The 17,994-nt window shown below is 40.0% G+C and overlaps 1 protein-coding gene across 1 annotated transcript; it reads right to left on the minus strand.

Annotated features, from left to right (window-relative positions):
• Positions 1 to 5,927: 5,927 nt before the first annotated feature.
• Positions 5,928 to 8,431, minus strand: LOC120807076 (amphoterin-induced protein 1-like). Its single transcript, XM_040158728.1, has 2 exons — positions 8,228 to 8,431; positions 5,928 to 7,844 (listed from the first exon to the last, which is right to left on the minus strand). The coding sequence occupies exon 2, from the start codon at positions 7,776 to 7,778 to the stop codon at positions 6,240 to 6,242; it is 1,539 nt and encodes a 512-aa protein (XP_040014662.1). The 5' UTR covers positions 7,779 to 7,844; positions 8,228 to 8,431; the 3' UTR covers positions 5,928 to 6,239.
• Between the last annotated feature and the right edge of the window lie 9,563 nt (positions 8,432 to 17,994).

The following is a 17,994-nucleotide window of genomic DNA, read 5'->3' on the forward strand; positions in this document are numbered from 1 at the left end:
GTCATACAGCTCTTTTCCATTTAAACACGGGCATCACAGATCAGCTATCATTAACCCTCTCATACCTCCTATGAACACTTTTATTTGAGCAGTTATTTCCCATTCTTTTTAATAATCAAATACTTTAAAACTCTGAATTCATTACTGCCTTGTTGTGCTGCATTTTCCAAATGGTTAAATCTAGTGGCACACACCTGGCTGGTGTTGCACTTACTGTGGGTAAACATGGTAACATGAGACTGTAGCTATTGAAACAGGAAGCATGGACATCTTCAATCATTCATCCAGCAGAGGAGTTGCAGGGCAGCAGGTGAGGTTTCACACTGCAGCATCTGTCATAAAAGCCGAGCAACAACTATAAAAGAAATTAACTAATTTAAAAAACAACGGACTCGATTATGGACAAATGCTGCACTGTCCCGTGAATAAATAGGGCGTAGCATGCTTCACATAATGTTAACAATGTTTATGCTTACTGCTATAACTACACAACAAGAGGGTGAAGATTTTGTGACACATAAACACAGGAAACCTCAACATACTAATGACAATACAACTGTACTGAGCATTTAGGCTATTAATGCTCTTCATTTTGAAGTTATTCATACATTGGTAATTGGCAAAATTCCTAGGTCAAAACTTAGTATATGGCTGGACCGCCCTTTATCTGTTTGCTTCTCTCCTACTCTCTGTGCTCACATATACAGTAATTTAATGCAGTTGTTCTCAATTACATGATTTTCTGTTGGAACAATTATGAAATAGCAAATGAAACGTGGCCCATTAATACTACATGTTAACCAGCTGTCACTTTCAAGCCATTTCCAAGCTGCTGCTCTGCGCTGCTGCAATCCTGATTTTATAACCAGGGACGTCAACTGATAAAATCACCAGACACATAAGTTAGAGACAACGGCTGTGCTGTGATTTCAGCTACATTTACTTGTAAAATGATCACTCAGAGATAAAGTTAGAAGCTCGTTCACATCTGTGTCAGCTGCCGTGCAGTTAACTGGATGAGACGCATTGAGAGGTGTGCCTGTAGAGGGAAAGCCCGACCTCAGGCTCGTGGGGCAATACTGGCGACCCTCTTCTACGGAAAGTATGTAAGGTAAAGAAGATTTGCTAAAAGGGTGCGAAAAGTCGGTAAATCTAGCGACAAAGACGCTAAGTTAGCAACACTGCTTGTAAACACTCCCTAATGACGCAATAAAAACTGTTTGCACCAATTAATTTTGACAGAGCAACGGCCAATGGGGAAACTCCAACACTTGGCCACTGACCAGTGGTGTAACCTCAGCACTCAGGCACACGACATTCGGCTGACCAGTGTTGTAACTTTATCACGTACTCAGTCAGTCAGTCACAGACATTCGCGTATATAGGGCTGGCCCTGCTGTTGATGTCCAACCAAAAAAAAGATACCGTATCTAGTATACCACTTCCGCAGTTGCAAGGCAGCACTTTTATACAAAAATTAACTTTGAATAATGATTCTGCACAAATTTCTTTACAGTTCCATGAGGAAATATGACGTATTCCGTTCTGCATAATGATAAGCAACTTTATGCCTACTGCTAAAACTACACAACATGAAGAGATTTTTCATCGAAATCTGAAACCCAAACTTTACTTTGTCTGAGATCAGTATAATATTGACCCAACTGACTGTTATCTGCCTGTTCCTAAACATACAGACCAGAGTGCTCACTCTGCTCAGAGAGATCCTGTGGTCATCAATCCAAATAAGGGTGAAAAGCCAGCAACAACAAATGTTGCCAGAAGAAAGTAATTCTAAGGGACAGGTGCAATAAATATGACTCCATGGGTGAAGACTTTCCGCTCCAGCGATCTGTGTGGTCTCGCATTTCACTCTCAAGTGAACAAGGCTGTGTCATTAGTGTAATACAGAAACTGAAGACGCTGGAGTTCCACTGAATTGTGATCTTAGCCTAAACACACCTCAAGATCAGGTCAAAATCAGGTTTCATCTGAAACATTGTGGATTTAAAGGAGTGCACATTTCAGGAAAGTTGCTTATTTGCTTTCTTGTCAAGAGTTAGATGAGAGGACTGCTACCAGTCTAATGTCTGCACTGTAAGATGAGGCTGCAAGGGTGCCTTGGCGCCGACCATGAACATCAGTGTAACCGCGTCTGGCTGGGGATCTTTATTACATGCCATTCCAGATCTCTCTCTCCCGACTCATGTCCTGTCATCTCCCTCCTGTATGCAGGCTAATAAAGGCATAAAAAATAATTAAACAAAAAGAAGCTGTAGTCACCAGCTGGTTAGCTTAGCTTAGCACAAAGACTGGAAACAGCTAGCCCAGCTCTGTCCAACAGCAATAAAATCCGCCTCCAAGCACCTCTAAAGTTCACCGATTAACACATTATATTTCGTGTTTAAGCCACATATAACCTTAAGTGTGAAAATGACAAGTAATGGTTTTTCTTCAAAGTTACTGCGCCAGGCCAAGCCTCCACATCTTCTCATTTTTTTAAAAAGGTATTATTTTATTTTTTTTGCACAAATGAAACAAATGAGATGTAATGTGTAAACTAGAAGGTTTAGCTCGTCGCCTTCAGACAGAGCCAGGCTAGCTGTTTCCCCCGTTTCCAGTCTTTGTCAAGCTAAGCTAACAGGCTGTAGCTTCAAATTTGACATAAAAATGTGAAGGTGGTATCAATCTATTCCTTCTACTAACTGCAGCTCCGTTTGACAGATTCAATACATTCATCTCACAGGAAATAGAGGATAATATTCACTCTTTGTTAACATATTTTTGTAGTTTATGAAATACAGGAACAGTACATTAACAGACAAGTTTACAATACAACAAATAATAAAATACAGTAAGTCCTTATACAGGATTGCATATATTAAAATATAAGTTTATGGCTTAACACAGAAATACAGTAGGTAACCTCAACATACTAATGACAATATACTGTAACTGTACTGACTGTAAACACTGAACATGTAGGTTATTAATTCTCAATGTACGCATATAACTCAATCTTTGGTTGTAAAAGAAACATGTACAACATTAGCATACAGTAGATATGTGCCCCTTTGAGAGATATAATTTAATAACATTCCTCAGCATGTATAGCTACTTTATAACACAGAAAAAGCTCAGAATGTTATGATAGTTTTCAGAGCTTAGAGTTCCATAGAGACATTTAATTAAGTTGTGGATTCACCTAAATTATTTTGAAAAAGCACCATGAGATTTGTGTAAGGATAAAAAGTATTCTTCTTCCAAAATAAAAGCACTGTCTATTGCTGTATCTATTATCTGGGACTGGTGTATTTTGCTGTTAAGTTGCTTCACTATTATATTTCCGTGTGTGTGTGTGTGTGTGTGTGTGTGTGTGTGTGTGTGTGCATGCGTGATCTGTAATGAGCAGCCTGAATTTAAAGAGTAAAATGTCAGTTATTTGTACGTTAAAGAAAATTCAGTTTTTTTATTATTAGTAGCAGTATTACTTTAAACTGTGTTCTGTGACAATCTGTAACATCAATGTAGTTTTGTGAAAACATCATTTGTATGGGAATCTTGTCTCCTGCTTTTTCCTGATTTATATGTGTGCATACAGTACGGAAAACAACTTATGTTGTAATGGTGTAGGCCTCTAAATTTCAAGGTATTTCAGCTATGTAACTAAAATGAAAATGTTTGAAAACTGCTACTTCTATATTTACATTTCAGCTGTGTCAAGGCAGCCTGTGTGTTGGCTGCGCAACAAGCTGCTATTTCTGACAGTGTTTATGAGACTTCTGGCTGGCTGGCAGTTGCTGATTTGCTCTGGGTTGGGCACTAATGCCCTGAAGCATTCAGTAGATGGTACTTTCTCTCAGTTTCTTCCCCTGGGCGATGCTTCCTGGCTGCCATTAACTATCCAGTATGGCAGGATGTACATTTATGTTACTGGTCTGAATCTCACTCTGAACATACCATATATATTTTTAACGGCATCACAACAGTAGATTTTATTTCAGGTATTTGAACCCACTGTCATGACGGTCCAGTCTAAACCAGAATCCATACAATTGCCATTATAGTATTTTTTGAACATGATTAAACCTTTTCAGAAAGTTCAAACTAGAGCACTGGTTCCCAGCCTGGGTGTTGGGTCCTGAGATGAATCTAAGGGGTTGTGAGATGATTACTGGGGTGGAAAATAAGAAAAACATATAATTATTAATAACATTATTCTTATTTTTGAGACTTTTTCTAATCATTGGTTCTCTCTTGTGAAACATTGAATAGTTTTACCTCAGGTCAAGCAATCTGAGAAGGCAAAATCACTCTGGTCAGATTCCTCACAACTCATAGTCACACATCCTGTAATGAGGGGTTGCATGTATCCATTGGTTCGTATTAAGGGGTCAAAAGCAAAACAGTGTGAAAACCTCCTTACTAGAGAACCAAGGCTGAAATCAGTCATCAGGAGACAAACCTGCAGCAACTGCACTGACAGAGGACAGCTGGGTGACTTTGTTGACTTGTGGAATGTTTGTTTAAGATTTAAATGAGCTTTAGCTTATTATGTTTTTTTCTGACCTAGAAACTGTGATATCTCTGGAAACCCCTCAGGTAATGTTAATATACTGATGAATTCACTGTCAGGGGAGAAGTACTGAGATTCAGGTCATGATGATTCTGTACACAGATGCTTCCTCTTAGAAAAAAAAAAAAAGATGCCATAACATGGTTAGAATAAGCAGACGTATTGCAATGCGGGGATCAAAATGTGAGTCTAACATTTAGAGGGGAATTATTATTAATTATTATACAACTGGATCTCATCCATATTAAAAATGTGTTCCTTTGTTCAGTATTTTTTGCAGTGCAAACTGGAAAGTATCATGATGAAATTACTCAGTGAAATAACTAGCTAAACGTAAATTAATATTTCATGTAAATTTGTCTGTTATTAGTCAATACCTATGTTTATATCAATAAACAACTAGATAGCAATTTCAGTAATATCTACATTGTGTATCTGGTCATTGTGGTCAATAGGAATAATTGCCACAACACTAGATGGTTCACTTGGGTTTTTCTTGTTCTTATTACTGAAAAACAATTTCAAATAAATTTAAAAGAAATTATTATTCCTCCGAATCAGAATAAAGTTAAATGAAGTAAAAGTACAGTGTATCGCAAACACTGTGTTAATGTTTCTGTAGTTATGGTAGATCAAAAATTACTTTTAAAATAGACCTGCATACAAGGTTTTAAGATTTGACAAAGCAGTGTTCAAAGACACCTCAACAGAAGGTAAGTTACTGCAAAATCACATATTATTACTTGAGCATAAAATCACACCCAAATATAGAATAATTTAAATTGATTAAATTGCATAAGAGAAATCCTTACAGCATCATGTCCTGTAAAGGCCAACAGAACCAAAACAGGAATGTAAAATAAAGCATAAATATTTTACAACTTGCAGTGATAATTAGGTGAGCTCTGCAAGCTCTGCATAAAAAAAGAATTTCTCTTTCAAGCAGCAGCTTCAGTCCAACATCTTTGAAACTTCTCATCTTTGTAGTGCCAAGATTCCCAGTGCATAAAAAAGCGGGATAACTTTTATTTAAGGTGCAGCCTCAGGATATTCAGAAGCAAGTTAAACCAAGGAATACACCAAAAATGTTTTCATGCTGTTTGTCTCTGAGTAACTGGTGCTGATGGTTGCTTTTTTTTTCTTTCTGAAGGACGTCACCATCAAGAATGCAAACACTCTCTTTAAAACTCTTTTGTTCTTACTTGCATAGCGATTCCTTGCAGGGTCACCCAGAACTTTGTGGTAAAAGTGAGACTAGTGAAAATAATAAAAGCAGTATTTGCAATTTTTTTTAAAAACTGTTAGTGATGTAACCTCACAAAAATATTTTTATGTGTCTTAACAAATGCCCCTTTTGCAACGGTAAGGAATCGTAATCATTTAAATTGTATGAGATAAATGTATGCATTGTAATGTAGGCGATAAACAGTTTTAACAACATATTTCTAGGCATTAACAGGATGCTTTGGGGTGTTTTTTTTCTTTTGCTTTCGGATGACATTACACTGATAATTCATTTTTTATCAACAGTACATGCTACTGAAACAGTACCAACAACTGTGAGAGCCAAATAAAGGTTTAACTTTACGGAAGATGCTACAGTTTTAATCTTGCGCACATTCAGAGCATAAAAATCTTACCCTGCAGGGTCTGCCAGTGACTTTTACAAAACCATGGGGGTATCGGAGCACACAGAGCTGACAGACTCTGCGTCAGACCTCCTTCTCTCCCTGTTTTCCCCCTGCCACTCCTCATCTTCCTCACCTATTGGATTCAACCTCCCGTTCTGCTCCAACTGGTCCTTGATTTCCAGGAAGCCCACATGTCTGTAGGGGAAGCCTCCGCCTTCCACTCTTTCCTGCCCTGTCTCCTCGTGTGCCTGAGAAATGCTGGCAGTTGAAGAGTGGAGGCTGTCTTGGGGGTCATTTTTCTCCAGGCCATGACCTGGACAACAAGCGCAGCGGCAGGGTGTGAGATAGAGGTAGATGAGAACCATAACTATACTGACCAGACATGCTACGAGGGTGGTGTAGGCTGTTTTTAGGTTCTCCAGTCCACCACTCAGAGTAGAATTAAACACCACTACAGTTACATACAGTGTCTCATTGAGGGAGTCACTTGTGGCATAGCAGGTGTAGACCCCTGAGTCTTCTGCCCTCAGGGGCCCAATCTGGAGGCTGCCATCAGGACGCATCACAGCAGTCTTGTTTGCTGGAGACACTGGGATATTTCCCGGCAGCACCCAGCTCTTCATCATGTCCTTCTCCCTGGTGTCACAGTCCAGCACCAGGAACTGCTCCAGATAGGCCTCTTCATCCATACTTTTGACCTCACTGCAGTTCAAATTGACCTTGTCCAGATCCAGTATGGGCATTTTCTCTTTCTGCGTGCCTGGCAGCACACAAGTATGGCTGCTCCTGAAGTCAGTGACAGAGCTGAGCTCCTTGAGGTGCCAGCGTACCACCACATCGTACAGCTCGCAGCTGCAGGGCAGAGTGTTGTTGTGGAAGTACAGACCATTCTTGATCCAGGCGGGCAGAGCCCGAAGCTCATGCAGAGGCAGGACTTTGATTCGGTTGGAGGAAACATCCAGCAGCCTAAGAGTTTTCAGCCGGCTACGCTCCTTCACCAGCTCCAAGGGGAAGCGTGAGATCTGGTTTTGGCTCAGGTAGAGCCTCTGCAGACTGATGAGGCCAGAGAAAGCAGAACGATCTATCTGGGAGATGTGGTTGTTATAAAGCAGCAGCACCTCCAGGTGTTCCAGCGGCTCAAAGATGAACTCGTCCAGCAGGACGAGGCCATTAGAGGACAGGTCCAGGTATCGAAGCTTTGTCACATGCACAAATGCCTCAGAGGACAGAAAAGTGAGGCCATTGTTGCTGAGCAGCAGACTGTGCAGTCTGCCGAGTTTGACAGGGGTCCACTCAGCACGTAGCCTGGTGATGGAGTTGAAGCTGAGGTCCAGAACAGCTGTGTATTGTGGAAGACCAAGGGGGACGTTGGTTAGATTCATCTTAGAGCAGCTGACGATGTTGCTGGCACACACACAAGTCTTGTGGCAGTCCAGGGGGCTTCCCATCAACTGTGCACTGACTCTCACTGTTGGCAGCAGTAACGCAAAAGGTAGAACTGTGATTAAGCTCCTTCTGCTGGGCACTGCTTCAGTGGCACGATGGGACAGGCAGAGTGAGTCCCCCATCATGTCAGGATTATAAACTGCAGGAGTCTGGATACCTTCACCTAGTCGTCACACTGGGGAGTCATGGAGCTGAGAAGACATATTGTACAGGGAGATCAATAAATCAGCACTGTTTGACTGAAGATCTTGTGGGATAATAAAGATGCAGACTGAAATGACATCAATGCTCGCTGCACGTCGTTCTCTAACGCACTCCGGGGTGCACTGCAGCAGTCAGGTCAGTGTTAAAAAGTTGTGTTTGCTCAGCAGAAAATGTCACCATGCCGCCAGCAATGAATTAGCGTCATCAAAATAATAATAATAAAGAAAAAAAATTCTGTATATCGCCTAAAGGATCACTAACATACGGCTGTTTGTTTCATTCGCCTCCTCCCATCCCCATCCCATCACCAAATCTCCTCACTGTGTCAGGAACATGTGTCCCAGAAGTGTCCCGCCCGCGGGCGCGTTACCTCTGGTCGGTTTCTGAAGATCCGCACGGAAAAGGGGAGGTCGGGGGGGGGGGTCTTCGACAGCCCGGCCTCGGAGATGATACGCCACAGAGCAGTGTCACCCTCTTTGTCACGGCACCGGGGATCAGCGGTGATCGGCGGTCCCTCTCGTCTCTCGCCGGGACGTACAGGCGGACATACTGCACGGCTCAAAATGACCGGAAAAGCCTGTCTGCGGTCCACACTGATGAGGCAACCATCTGATAGTTGATCTGAGTGGCGCAAACAGCAGAGCAGGGGGTGTGTCAACTCCCAACCCCCTCCCCTCTCTTTATGTACACACTGTCACCAATTGGAAAAAAAACATATGACTATGATATTATGAAGACTGAAGAAAAAAAAAATTTTTTGCACTGAACTGTATGTGTCAACTGTAAGTGGGATTGGTCAGGTACAGTATAACTGAGCCCGACAGCCATAACAACATCGACTTATGTGTATGAAATCAGCCACAGTATTTAAAATCTTTCACCTTCTTTCTTAAATATGTCGATTGCCATGGAGGTGGGTAAACATCTGGGGAATGAATTGTCCTTGACCTGGGGAGGGGGACTGCTAAAGGCTGGTTGCCCCTTCTCTCTTTTCTTCTCATATTTTTTCTAAAACAAAGAGGGAGTGGGTGTCCCCAGGGGCACATTAATCAGCTATGGCTCATTCAGTGCTATGATGATTTTAATGACGAGCCCTTCCTTCTGGCTCATCTTATTACTCTGGTGAAGGACAGGGCAAGCGCTCATTGTGTGTGTGAACTGCAGCTGCAGCAGCCTTTAGCTCGGGGACGTGATGTGCATGCGGCAGTGTGTGAAGGATCAATATGGTGAGTTCAGAGCAGCACGCTCAGCATATGGTTAATATAAACAGCTTTGAATCCTATTTTGTGAACAGGATAAAACCCTTTTAGCTCATAGTCATTATATCAGTAAGATATACATAATCATGAAGTGCTGTAACTAGTTATGTAACTCAGACTCTTTGCAGGTTCTTGCATCTTGTGTTGACCAGCCCGTCTTTGTTAGAGTTCAGTTTTTAGCTTAGGAACCACAGCCTCATTAACCTGCTAGGGGGACAATAATTATCTGCTGGGCCCCTATTAATCCCTGCCAGAAAGCAAAACGAAACTTCTGGCCCAACATATTCCTGGGTCCTCGGCCTGAGTCTGGCCCATGTAGTTCCACATCTGGGCTGATTCTGGCTCTTGGCCTCCAGTGTTGGCCAACAGCCAGGAAGTAACTGTGTGTGGACCAGAATTGGTCCAGATGTGGAAGTAGCCTCTGACAGTCATGCTGTATGTGGGCTGGGCTTGGTCCGAGGAACTGGGCGTATATTTAGCCAGAAGAAACACAATATGTGGCCAAAGCAAAAAACTATAAGAATAATTTTGCTACCTGGGCTGGTTCCTCCCACTTTCTGTGCAATGCCTACATTTTTTCAGTGTTAGAATTTTACTTGGCTACAGGTTTGCTCTGAGGTAGTTTTATCAAACACATTATTTTAGAAAGGTGCAACATAAAGAGACACAAAACCAAAACAATAAAGGGCTTGAAAACTTGATTTTGACGCAGGGGCCCCCTTCAAGACAGGGCCTCAAGATTAGGTTATAAAGCAGGACCCACATTACATTAAGGCCCTTATAATATCCGATGATATCGTGATTAAGCGGTGCTTTTTCTCAAACAAATATTCAATAAACCTGCATGGGCAAGCCTTCACAGGCCCTGGAGTTCAGGGGCCCAATGCAGGGCAGATGCCAGCTTTGCCCGGTTTGTATATCCGACCGTTTTAGTAGTGCATTGTTATTCACAATGTAGCCTTGGGATACATATAGTTGTTAATTTAGATATAATCCAGTGAGTTCACATTAATGCAACTATACTAGCTACACACATTGTACTGTTGGCTACCACAGTTGGGATAACTGGCAAGCAGGAAGGACTCAAATACAGACACAATGTATTGTTGTGGGCATTTTATTTGGCAGACGATGAGGGGTTGCATCCGGCACCAGGTAGCCAGGCAGAATCAGGCAGACACAACAGGAAACTGAGCAGCCAGGACATAAACAATAGGCAGGTAACAGGCGAACTGGTAACGGGCAGGGTAGACTATACCACAACTGGCACTACACCAGCAAGGCAACAGAGAACTGGTGCTGAGCACTGGCCACAATGGGCCTTTTAATCAAAAGACATTTAGACATGTAAGAGTAAGAATAGGAAAGGTGTAAATAATATAATCAATGTTGACTGAATTCCATTCAACTGCTTCACTGTGCATGCTGGCTCACTGTTACACTGACATGAATCCCTGGGACACACAAATAGAACAAGGTCGTTCTTAATTTTATTAGTAACACCTGTGATTTTCCTACCATGTCGAGTCAAAATGTCTCCTGTGAAAAAGGCCTACAGTGAGAATTTGATGAGGGGAATGATGGACAGCATGTCAGGCAGGTGGATGGGTCAGGTGATCTCCAGGGGATCTAGAGAGCAACATGAGGGGGTGTGGAAAATGCAAGAACGCACACACTGGAACTTTGATGGCTGTGTGAAGCTGACGAAGGTGAAAAGGGGGAAGAGGCAGACGACAACATGACAGACGACCATCCAGCTAACGTATATCTGTACATGAAGTACGTTGTTATCAATCTGCTGGTCACAAGGTCACCTCACACAGAAGCCCTCACACTGAAAGAGATGTGAAGATGAAACGGTGTACAGGTCTTGCTGCTATGGGTGCCAGGGTCCAAAATTAGGTGACAGTGGAGAGAGCAAATAATGAGAGCACCATGTGCAGTATAAAATGTGATCTAACATTTGGAAGGTAAGATGGACATTCCAGTGTGTGTAGGGAGGAGAGACTGATTAACTGAGTTTTGCACACACAACAGCATAAAAGGAGAAGGATTTGAGTGCGGTCTGATACTGGTACAGACAACATAAAAATATGATTTGCTGTGTTATGTGTAATTTGGAAAAAGTGGGAGCAATCAACGCAAAACATGTGACTGTGTATGCAAGCACATGTGGGGTGGGACTGGGAGGACATAACCTCCCTTACCATAAACATTATACTGAATACTGGCTCTCTGACATCCACGGAAACATTCATCCGCATGCTGATTAGTAACTGTGCCAACATCGTCCACATCCTTATGCCATCATGGCCTTGCAGTATAATTGAAATTATTGCATCCCTGTTAAATAAAACGGATTACTTTAAATCAAACACACTGTTTCTTCTACGCATTTAAAAAAATCTTACAATCTGACTACTGTGTCAATCTTACACACAAATGTTACTGTATTAATTGGAGCGTATTTTTGATTTAAAATCTATTTAGAACCTTTCTTCTGATGGACTATGAAAGATTAAAATATTACAAGCATGGTGGAAAATACCTTAAAAAAATATACATGTGTATATGTGGAGTTTTTATAGGCTGGTGCGATTGCAAAGTACTACTGTGTCTCAAGACTAATTCTAATTATTAAAATAAAGTGCTGCTATCATGTGAACCTTTTCGGTATATTTGCTAAATTATTCACTGCTAATGAATGATAATGAATGACATGTATAATAATTTATACATACAGATAAAGTGAAAGAGAAATGTAACCTATCCACCCCCCATCCTCTCACACTTCCTTTTTACACCACAGTGGAAAATGATTCATGCTTTCAGGGATGCGATGAATGTGTTAGAACTTGAATCATGATAATCCGATATCAGAAATGTACTAAAACCTTTCTGAATGTCCCAGCGGAAGATGTTATAAATTGATTAGCTCATCTACTGTGCTGTTACTTGAGTAATATTATCTGCTATCATCATCATAAATCTTTTTTTGGATGTCTGTAAGGATCCATGCTTACATTCTCACCAAATTTGTTTGTATTACATTCTTGACATAAGAAATGACGATGACACCTTTTCATTTTGCGCTTTTCCAATACCCACAGTCGGTGTTTCCATTAATTTAATTTGTGTGTCACTACTGTATCTGTGCTTCCCTGTTGGCAGGGTCAGAATCCAGCCGTCTTTTTCGGGAGCTGCTGAGCATTATGGGAAAGTGCGAAGCATGGTCTGTTGTGTAGTAAATTGAGAAGGAAAGTGATTCATTTAGAATTAGTTCTTGAAATTTGAAACACAGAGCTCTTGCTCCTCACTATATAACCACACGATGTCACTTTCCAATGAAGTCAGTATTTTAAAGAAATAAAATAACTTTTATTTTAAGCTTTGTGAGAGAGAATTTTAAATGAATGGGTGTTTTTTAAATGAACTGTCAGAACTTACTTCAACATTTGAGCATGGTCTTGTAATAGTTTATCTAACAACCTAAAAATCACAAAATATGGAGATACATGGTTTTTACTGTACAGCAATGATATTTATCATATTCCAGTGGAATATGGAGTTGGTGTTGTTTAGACTGAGCTGTGCAAGAGCAATGCATCTGCAACCACCACCGTTTAATAATGTGACATGGATCTCAGTAGCAGTAATTAACCATCATTACCAGTGTTTTTGGCTTTATGGCACAGAAAGACACGTACATGAAACACACACACACATTATGCTACTTCTACTCAGCAAATGTACAGCATTGCTGCCACAAGGCGGGGAAGTTGGCCTAGGGTCCATATTCTTTAGTTGAAATTTCTATGTATGCTTTACGTATAGGCTGAACAGAGCCCATGAATAGTATAGTATTGCCTGTGGAGCTAAAGCCAGATATTTCATATGCCTCTTTGCCATAGAGGTCCGCTGTTGTCCAAGTTAAAAAAAAAACACACATCAGTGAGTCACACAGTTGCACACATGTTGCTTCATTACCATGAACGTTGACTCTCTCGTTTGTTTTGAGTCCATCACACAAACATTGTCCTGCTGATGTAAATACTCACTAGCTCACCGAATGTGAATTAATCCACACCTGAGAGCCACTGACAGAGTGGAAGAAAATACTGAGAGACTGACTGATGCATTGTTGGTCTTGGTCTTTTTCATGGGAATTGTTGACAGTAACAAAAGGTATAGCGTATCGCCAGACAAAACTGATGTAGCATTTCCTTCGGCAAAATTATAATCATTCATTCAACAGTGACAGGCTCTTACTAGTGAATGTAGTATTTCTATGTGCACAGTCCTCATCACACTGTTTACTGCTTCCTGGCACTTTTGATTTTAGTTCCAAAGAGTGTCATGTGAACTCACGTCTCGCTGTTACAACAGCCTGCTCACAAAACTGTTTCAACTAGATGTGCGTTCGGCAGGGAAGTATCGGATAGCAAGGTTGATTTAAGCAGCGGCCTGGTGGATGGGCGCTCTGCTCTCGGGAGATTTACAGTTCTCTTGTGAATTATAAATGAAGTGCAGCGCTGGGGCCGTGGCAGCAGGTTAGGGTAATAACCATCTCAGCCCACAGCTCTAACATCAGCTAAATGAAATCAGCCTCTTCTCTGGAGAAGCGCTGCTTGCTATTATAAAAATGAATGTACAGGTGTTTTAATTATTTTTTTTTAGACAGGCTAGTGCTGTGGCTCCAGGGACAGCAATGTTGGATGATCAACCACTTCCAGATGGAAGTCAACAATGTTGAACTGCCATGAATTTTTTTTTACATTCTTGGTCCCCAGAGGATGAAGTTGAAGGACTTTGGTGATATCCTCCCTTTTCCTCTAGTGCCATCATAACATTTGTGTCTTTTGGTGAAGAATCTCAATGACTATTGAATGGATTACCATAAAATCTGTTTCAGACATTTGTGTTCTGCTCAGGATGAGTTATAATAACTTTGGAGATCCTCTGACTATGCTCACAGAGAATGCATGCATATTTTTTCAGCTGGTGATGGGGTTTCATTATCAAAGTGTATCATCAAATTCTAAATGACATCGTCTCTCAAAGTTAAGTCAATGGAAAGATTCGGGCTCACTTTCCTCACTGAAAGCTCAATAATAATTCTTTTAATGTGTTAGTCAGGTGTATCAGACACTCAAAGCCAGAGAGAAGATAGGTAAACAAATCCCAGGGATAAAGCTCTCTCTGTGTAAAAAAAACATAACAAGAACAAGAACATTTATATTGTTTATTTGTATCTGATAAGAACAGTTAGGTACTGTATACTCCTGCTCATACACACAAAACAAGCTGAACATGACTTTTATTGTTTTAGATTTAGTATAGTTTAGTTTTTGTTTTGTTTTTAAAATCATTTCCCAAATCTGTTCCAAAACCCAACAATTAAAAATCCACCATTATTGTTGATTACAAAATATTGATTTTTTTTTGGTTTGGCAGATGACTCAATGGCAGTGGTATGTATATGTCTGTCATGTCTGTATTCCCTGTGTATTTAAGTGTGTGAATATGCAGTTAGATTTGTCATGAAAAGCTAACTTATTTTGGACATCAGACACCGCTGCTTATAGCTGCCACATCTAACATCTAACAAAAACTGCCATTGCAAACCAATAGCTTGCTAAAAACCCTCATATCAAAAACATAATCCGAGATTTGCCTTTTGCCTCTTCCCCTTGTTTAGCATTGCTGTATTGCAGTTATCGTTAGGTACACGCATATTAAGTCAAAGTTTTCAATGTGTATATGCGTGCGAGGCCATAAGATAATGAGACACCAAAACAGGTCCTAGAGATGTTACTGTCATCTCTGTTAGAGTGGGTGAAGCAGGCAGCTACTACACTACATGTACATTATAGTGGACACACTGCCACCATCTGGCATAGCCAGCATGTTCAGGGGTCTGTTCAAGAGGGTTTGCTGAGTTATGTGGATACATTTGCAGAGCAAATCCCAGGGCTCCACTGAACCTTGAACTTGGACTGATGTAAAAGGATCTGTTCAGTGTTTTACCGAGCAGAGTTATCCAGATGACCCGGTAAACATGCTTATTAGAACAGGCCTCAGCCCAGCAATGACTGAAAATAAATTCAGTGTACTTTTGTTAAGCTCCATTTGAATGTCCTCATCTTCATGCGCTCATTTCCACAGCTAAAGATGGCGGCCTCTCTCCAACAAGGCTGCTCTCTAATACATTTTGTTGGAAGCGCTGGAATACTGCTACCATGAGATATGACATCAACTTTTATGTCTGTAGTTCACAGAATTAATTTAATGCATTTTGATCTTTTATTTAAAAGTAGCAACAACACAATGTAAAAGTAGCCCATTACAATTAGAAGTCCTGCATTCAAAATCTTACTCAAGCGAAATATATTTACGTATTATCGGCAAAATAACAAGTATGAAAAGTGCAGAAAATGGCCATTATGAGCGTTATTATATATCATATTATTTTATTATTATTAGGCTTACATTAATGTCTGAGCAGCAGTAAACATTGTAGCTAGTGGAGGTGGAGCACATTTTAATGACTTTATGTATTGTTGGGTAGTTTAACCTGTAAAAATGCACCATATTTTATTAAATGATACTTTTTCAGTAAAATCTTAAAATGCAAAATAACTAGCAGCTGTGAAATAAATGCAGGGTACAGAAAGAAGTATAAAGTAGGATAAAATGGAAAAACTCAAGTAAATACCTCTAAAGTGCACTTCAGTACTGTAATTTTGTAAATATTGTAATTTTTGTAAATATACTTATTTACACACCTGGATTCACCTCTAGCTGGTGATGGTAAACTTTTTGTCCTCCAAGAGCTCCTCCAAATGGATATATGAGGGTAGTTACAGAGGAAAAGCCATCATCATACCAAAAACGTACATTACTAAATTTGACAGGCCACATACATTTGCATTAAAGCAGCTACCTACAGTAATTTAATATTTACAGATTCCAGTGGAAACTTTTACCATTTAGCTTTTTCATAGCTGTTTGCAGGAGTCACAGTGATTTGAGGAAAAAAAGGTGTCCATAATATGAATCATTCATAAAATCTGATACGATCCATTATGATATTATCCCACATTGTGTATAAGGCCCAAGGCCAAACAATACATGAATCTGCAGGAATGATGACAATTCATAGTGGTGAACAATCACGAGAATAACACAACAGATATTATTATGCCTTGAGTAAACACAGTCCCTTTGTTTAAGCTGTTCCTTCATCCTCTGTCTGTTGTGATATAAACCGTCCTCCCCAAGTGTCTCCCAGGCAACATCCATCACTTTACCCTTTATCTCCAATAACATCACTCCAACACATTTTTGCTTAAGATATCTGAAAAATACGACATGACAGATGCTTGTTAGTACAGTATGTATACACTTGTAAAGAGTCTCTCCTAAAGTCATGTCAGGTATTGTGCAGCTTGACTTAACCATCTCTTTGTGCTTTTGGTTTGATCTTATCAAACACAAAGCTGGTTAATGTTCTCCCATGCCTCAGTACACCCATGCTAAATGTGCATTTGAATTTGAGATGATTGTTTGTGTAGGTTGCAGTAATTATGTTTTGGTAAATGTAATGGCCCGATTTTATTTCTGAGTACGGCTGATATTTGTGCATCCATATCTATGGGTAGTTATTATTGGAAGTAGGGGCTCTCTGGGGTTAGTGCAGTGTCCTCTGCTATTTCTGAGTGAGAATGTGGAGTCTATTTTCATGGTTGCCATGGAAACCATTGTATTTGTGGTGGCAATGATTGGTGCTGCCGGCCGAGCAAGACTCTGCTATTTTTGTCATGAGTCAACACCTGATACACACACTTTCTCACACACACACACACACACACACACACACACACACACACACACACACACACACACACACACACACACACACACACACACACACACACCAAGGTGTACATGCCTGAATACAGATGCAAATAGACAGTTACATTCACATAATGTGCAAAAACCCCACAACATACTTGCATTGTTGTTTCACTTATATGTAGACAAGCGTGTGTATGTTTCCCATCTTTCCTTAGTGTTACCAGACATCTTGATACATCTTCACCATGACAACAGTAGTAATCACTGGCCATTAAATTTCTAAACCCAACTGTGTTGTGTTTTCTTATGTTCTGCTATTCAGGCATGTTTGATGTTTGAAGTATTGATGAGAAGAGACTGATGATTTTAGCTTGTTTAGACAAGTTTACAATATTGTAGGTTACTATAGCCTTATGTAAAATTTAAAATAGAAGAATCTAAATACAAAAAGTGGAAATGTTTTTCTACTACTGTGATGTATGATATTTAAAGGTAAAAGGTGAGACCTTGGACAAAAATGTAATTTACACATTCTGAATTAATGGTTTTACAATGATGAAAAGTTGCACAGTGGAAACTAGTAGGGCTGGAACTAAGATCACAATGTTATTCACATTATCGATTGACCTGTCAATTATTTTCTTGATTAATCAATAAATCATTTTGTCGGTAATAGTAAAAAAAATCCACAATTTCCCTGAGTTGACGTTAAAATTTAAAAGTCTAAAACAAAATATTATATTTAAGCTACTATGATACAAGACAAAGACACATAGAAAATCCTTACATTTGAAAGCTGGAACCAGAGACGCTGTGACATTTTTTTCATTAAAAAATTACAATACATTTTTTGTCAATCAACCAATCGACTAATCATTGCTGCTCTAGTATGTAGTGGTATACATAAGGTGGTATCATGATTTGTAAAATAAAATTTAAATACCACTTATTATTATTTTACTTACTTATTATTCAGTTGTTCACAAAATGAGAGTAGCAGGTGCCATTCACTATTGGTTAT

Source organism: Xiphias gladius, chromosome 21 (genome assembly GCF_016859285.1).
Source record: "Xiphias gladius isolate SHS-SW01 ecotype Sanya breed wild chromosome 21, ASM1685928v1, whole genome shotgun sequence".
Taxonomy (NCBI): domain Eukaryota; kingdom Metazoa; phylum Chordata; class Actinopteri; order Istiophoriformes; family Xiphiidae; genus Xiphias; species Xiphias gladius.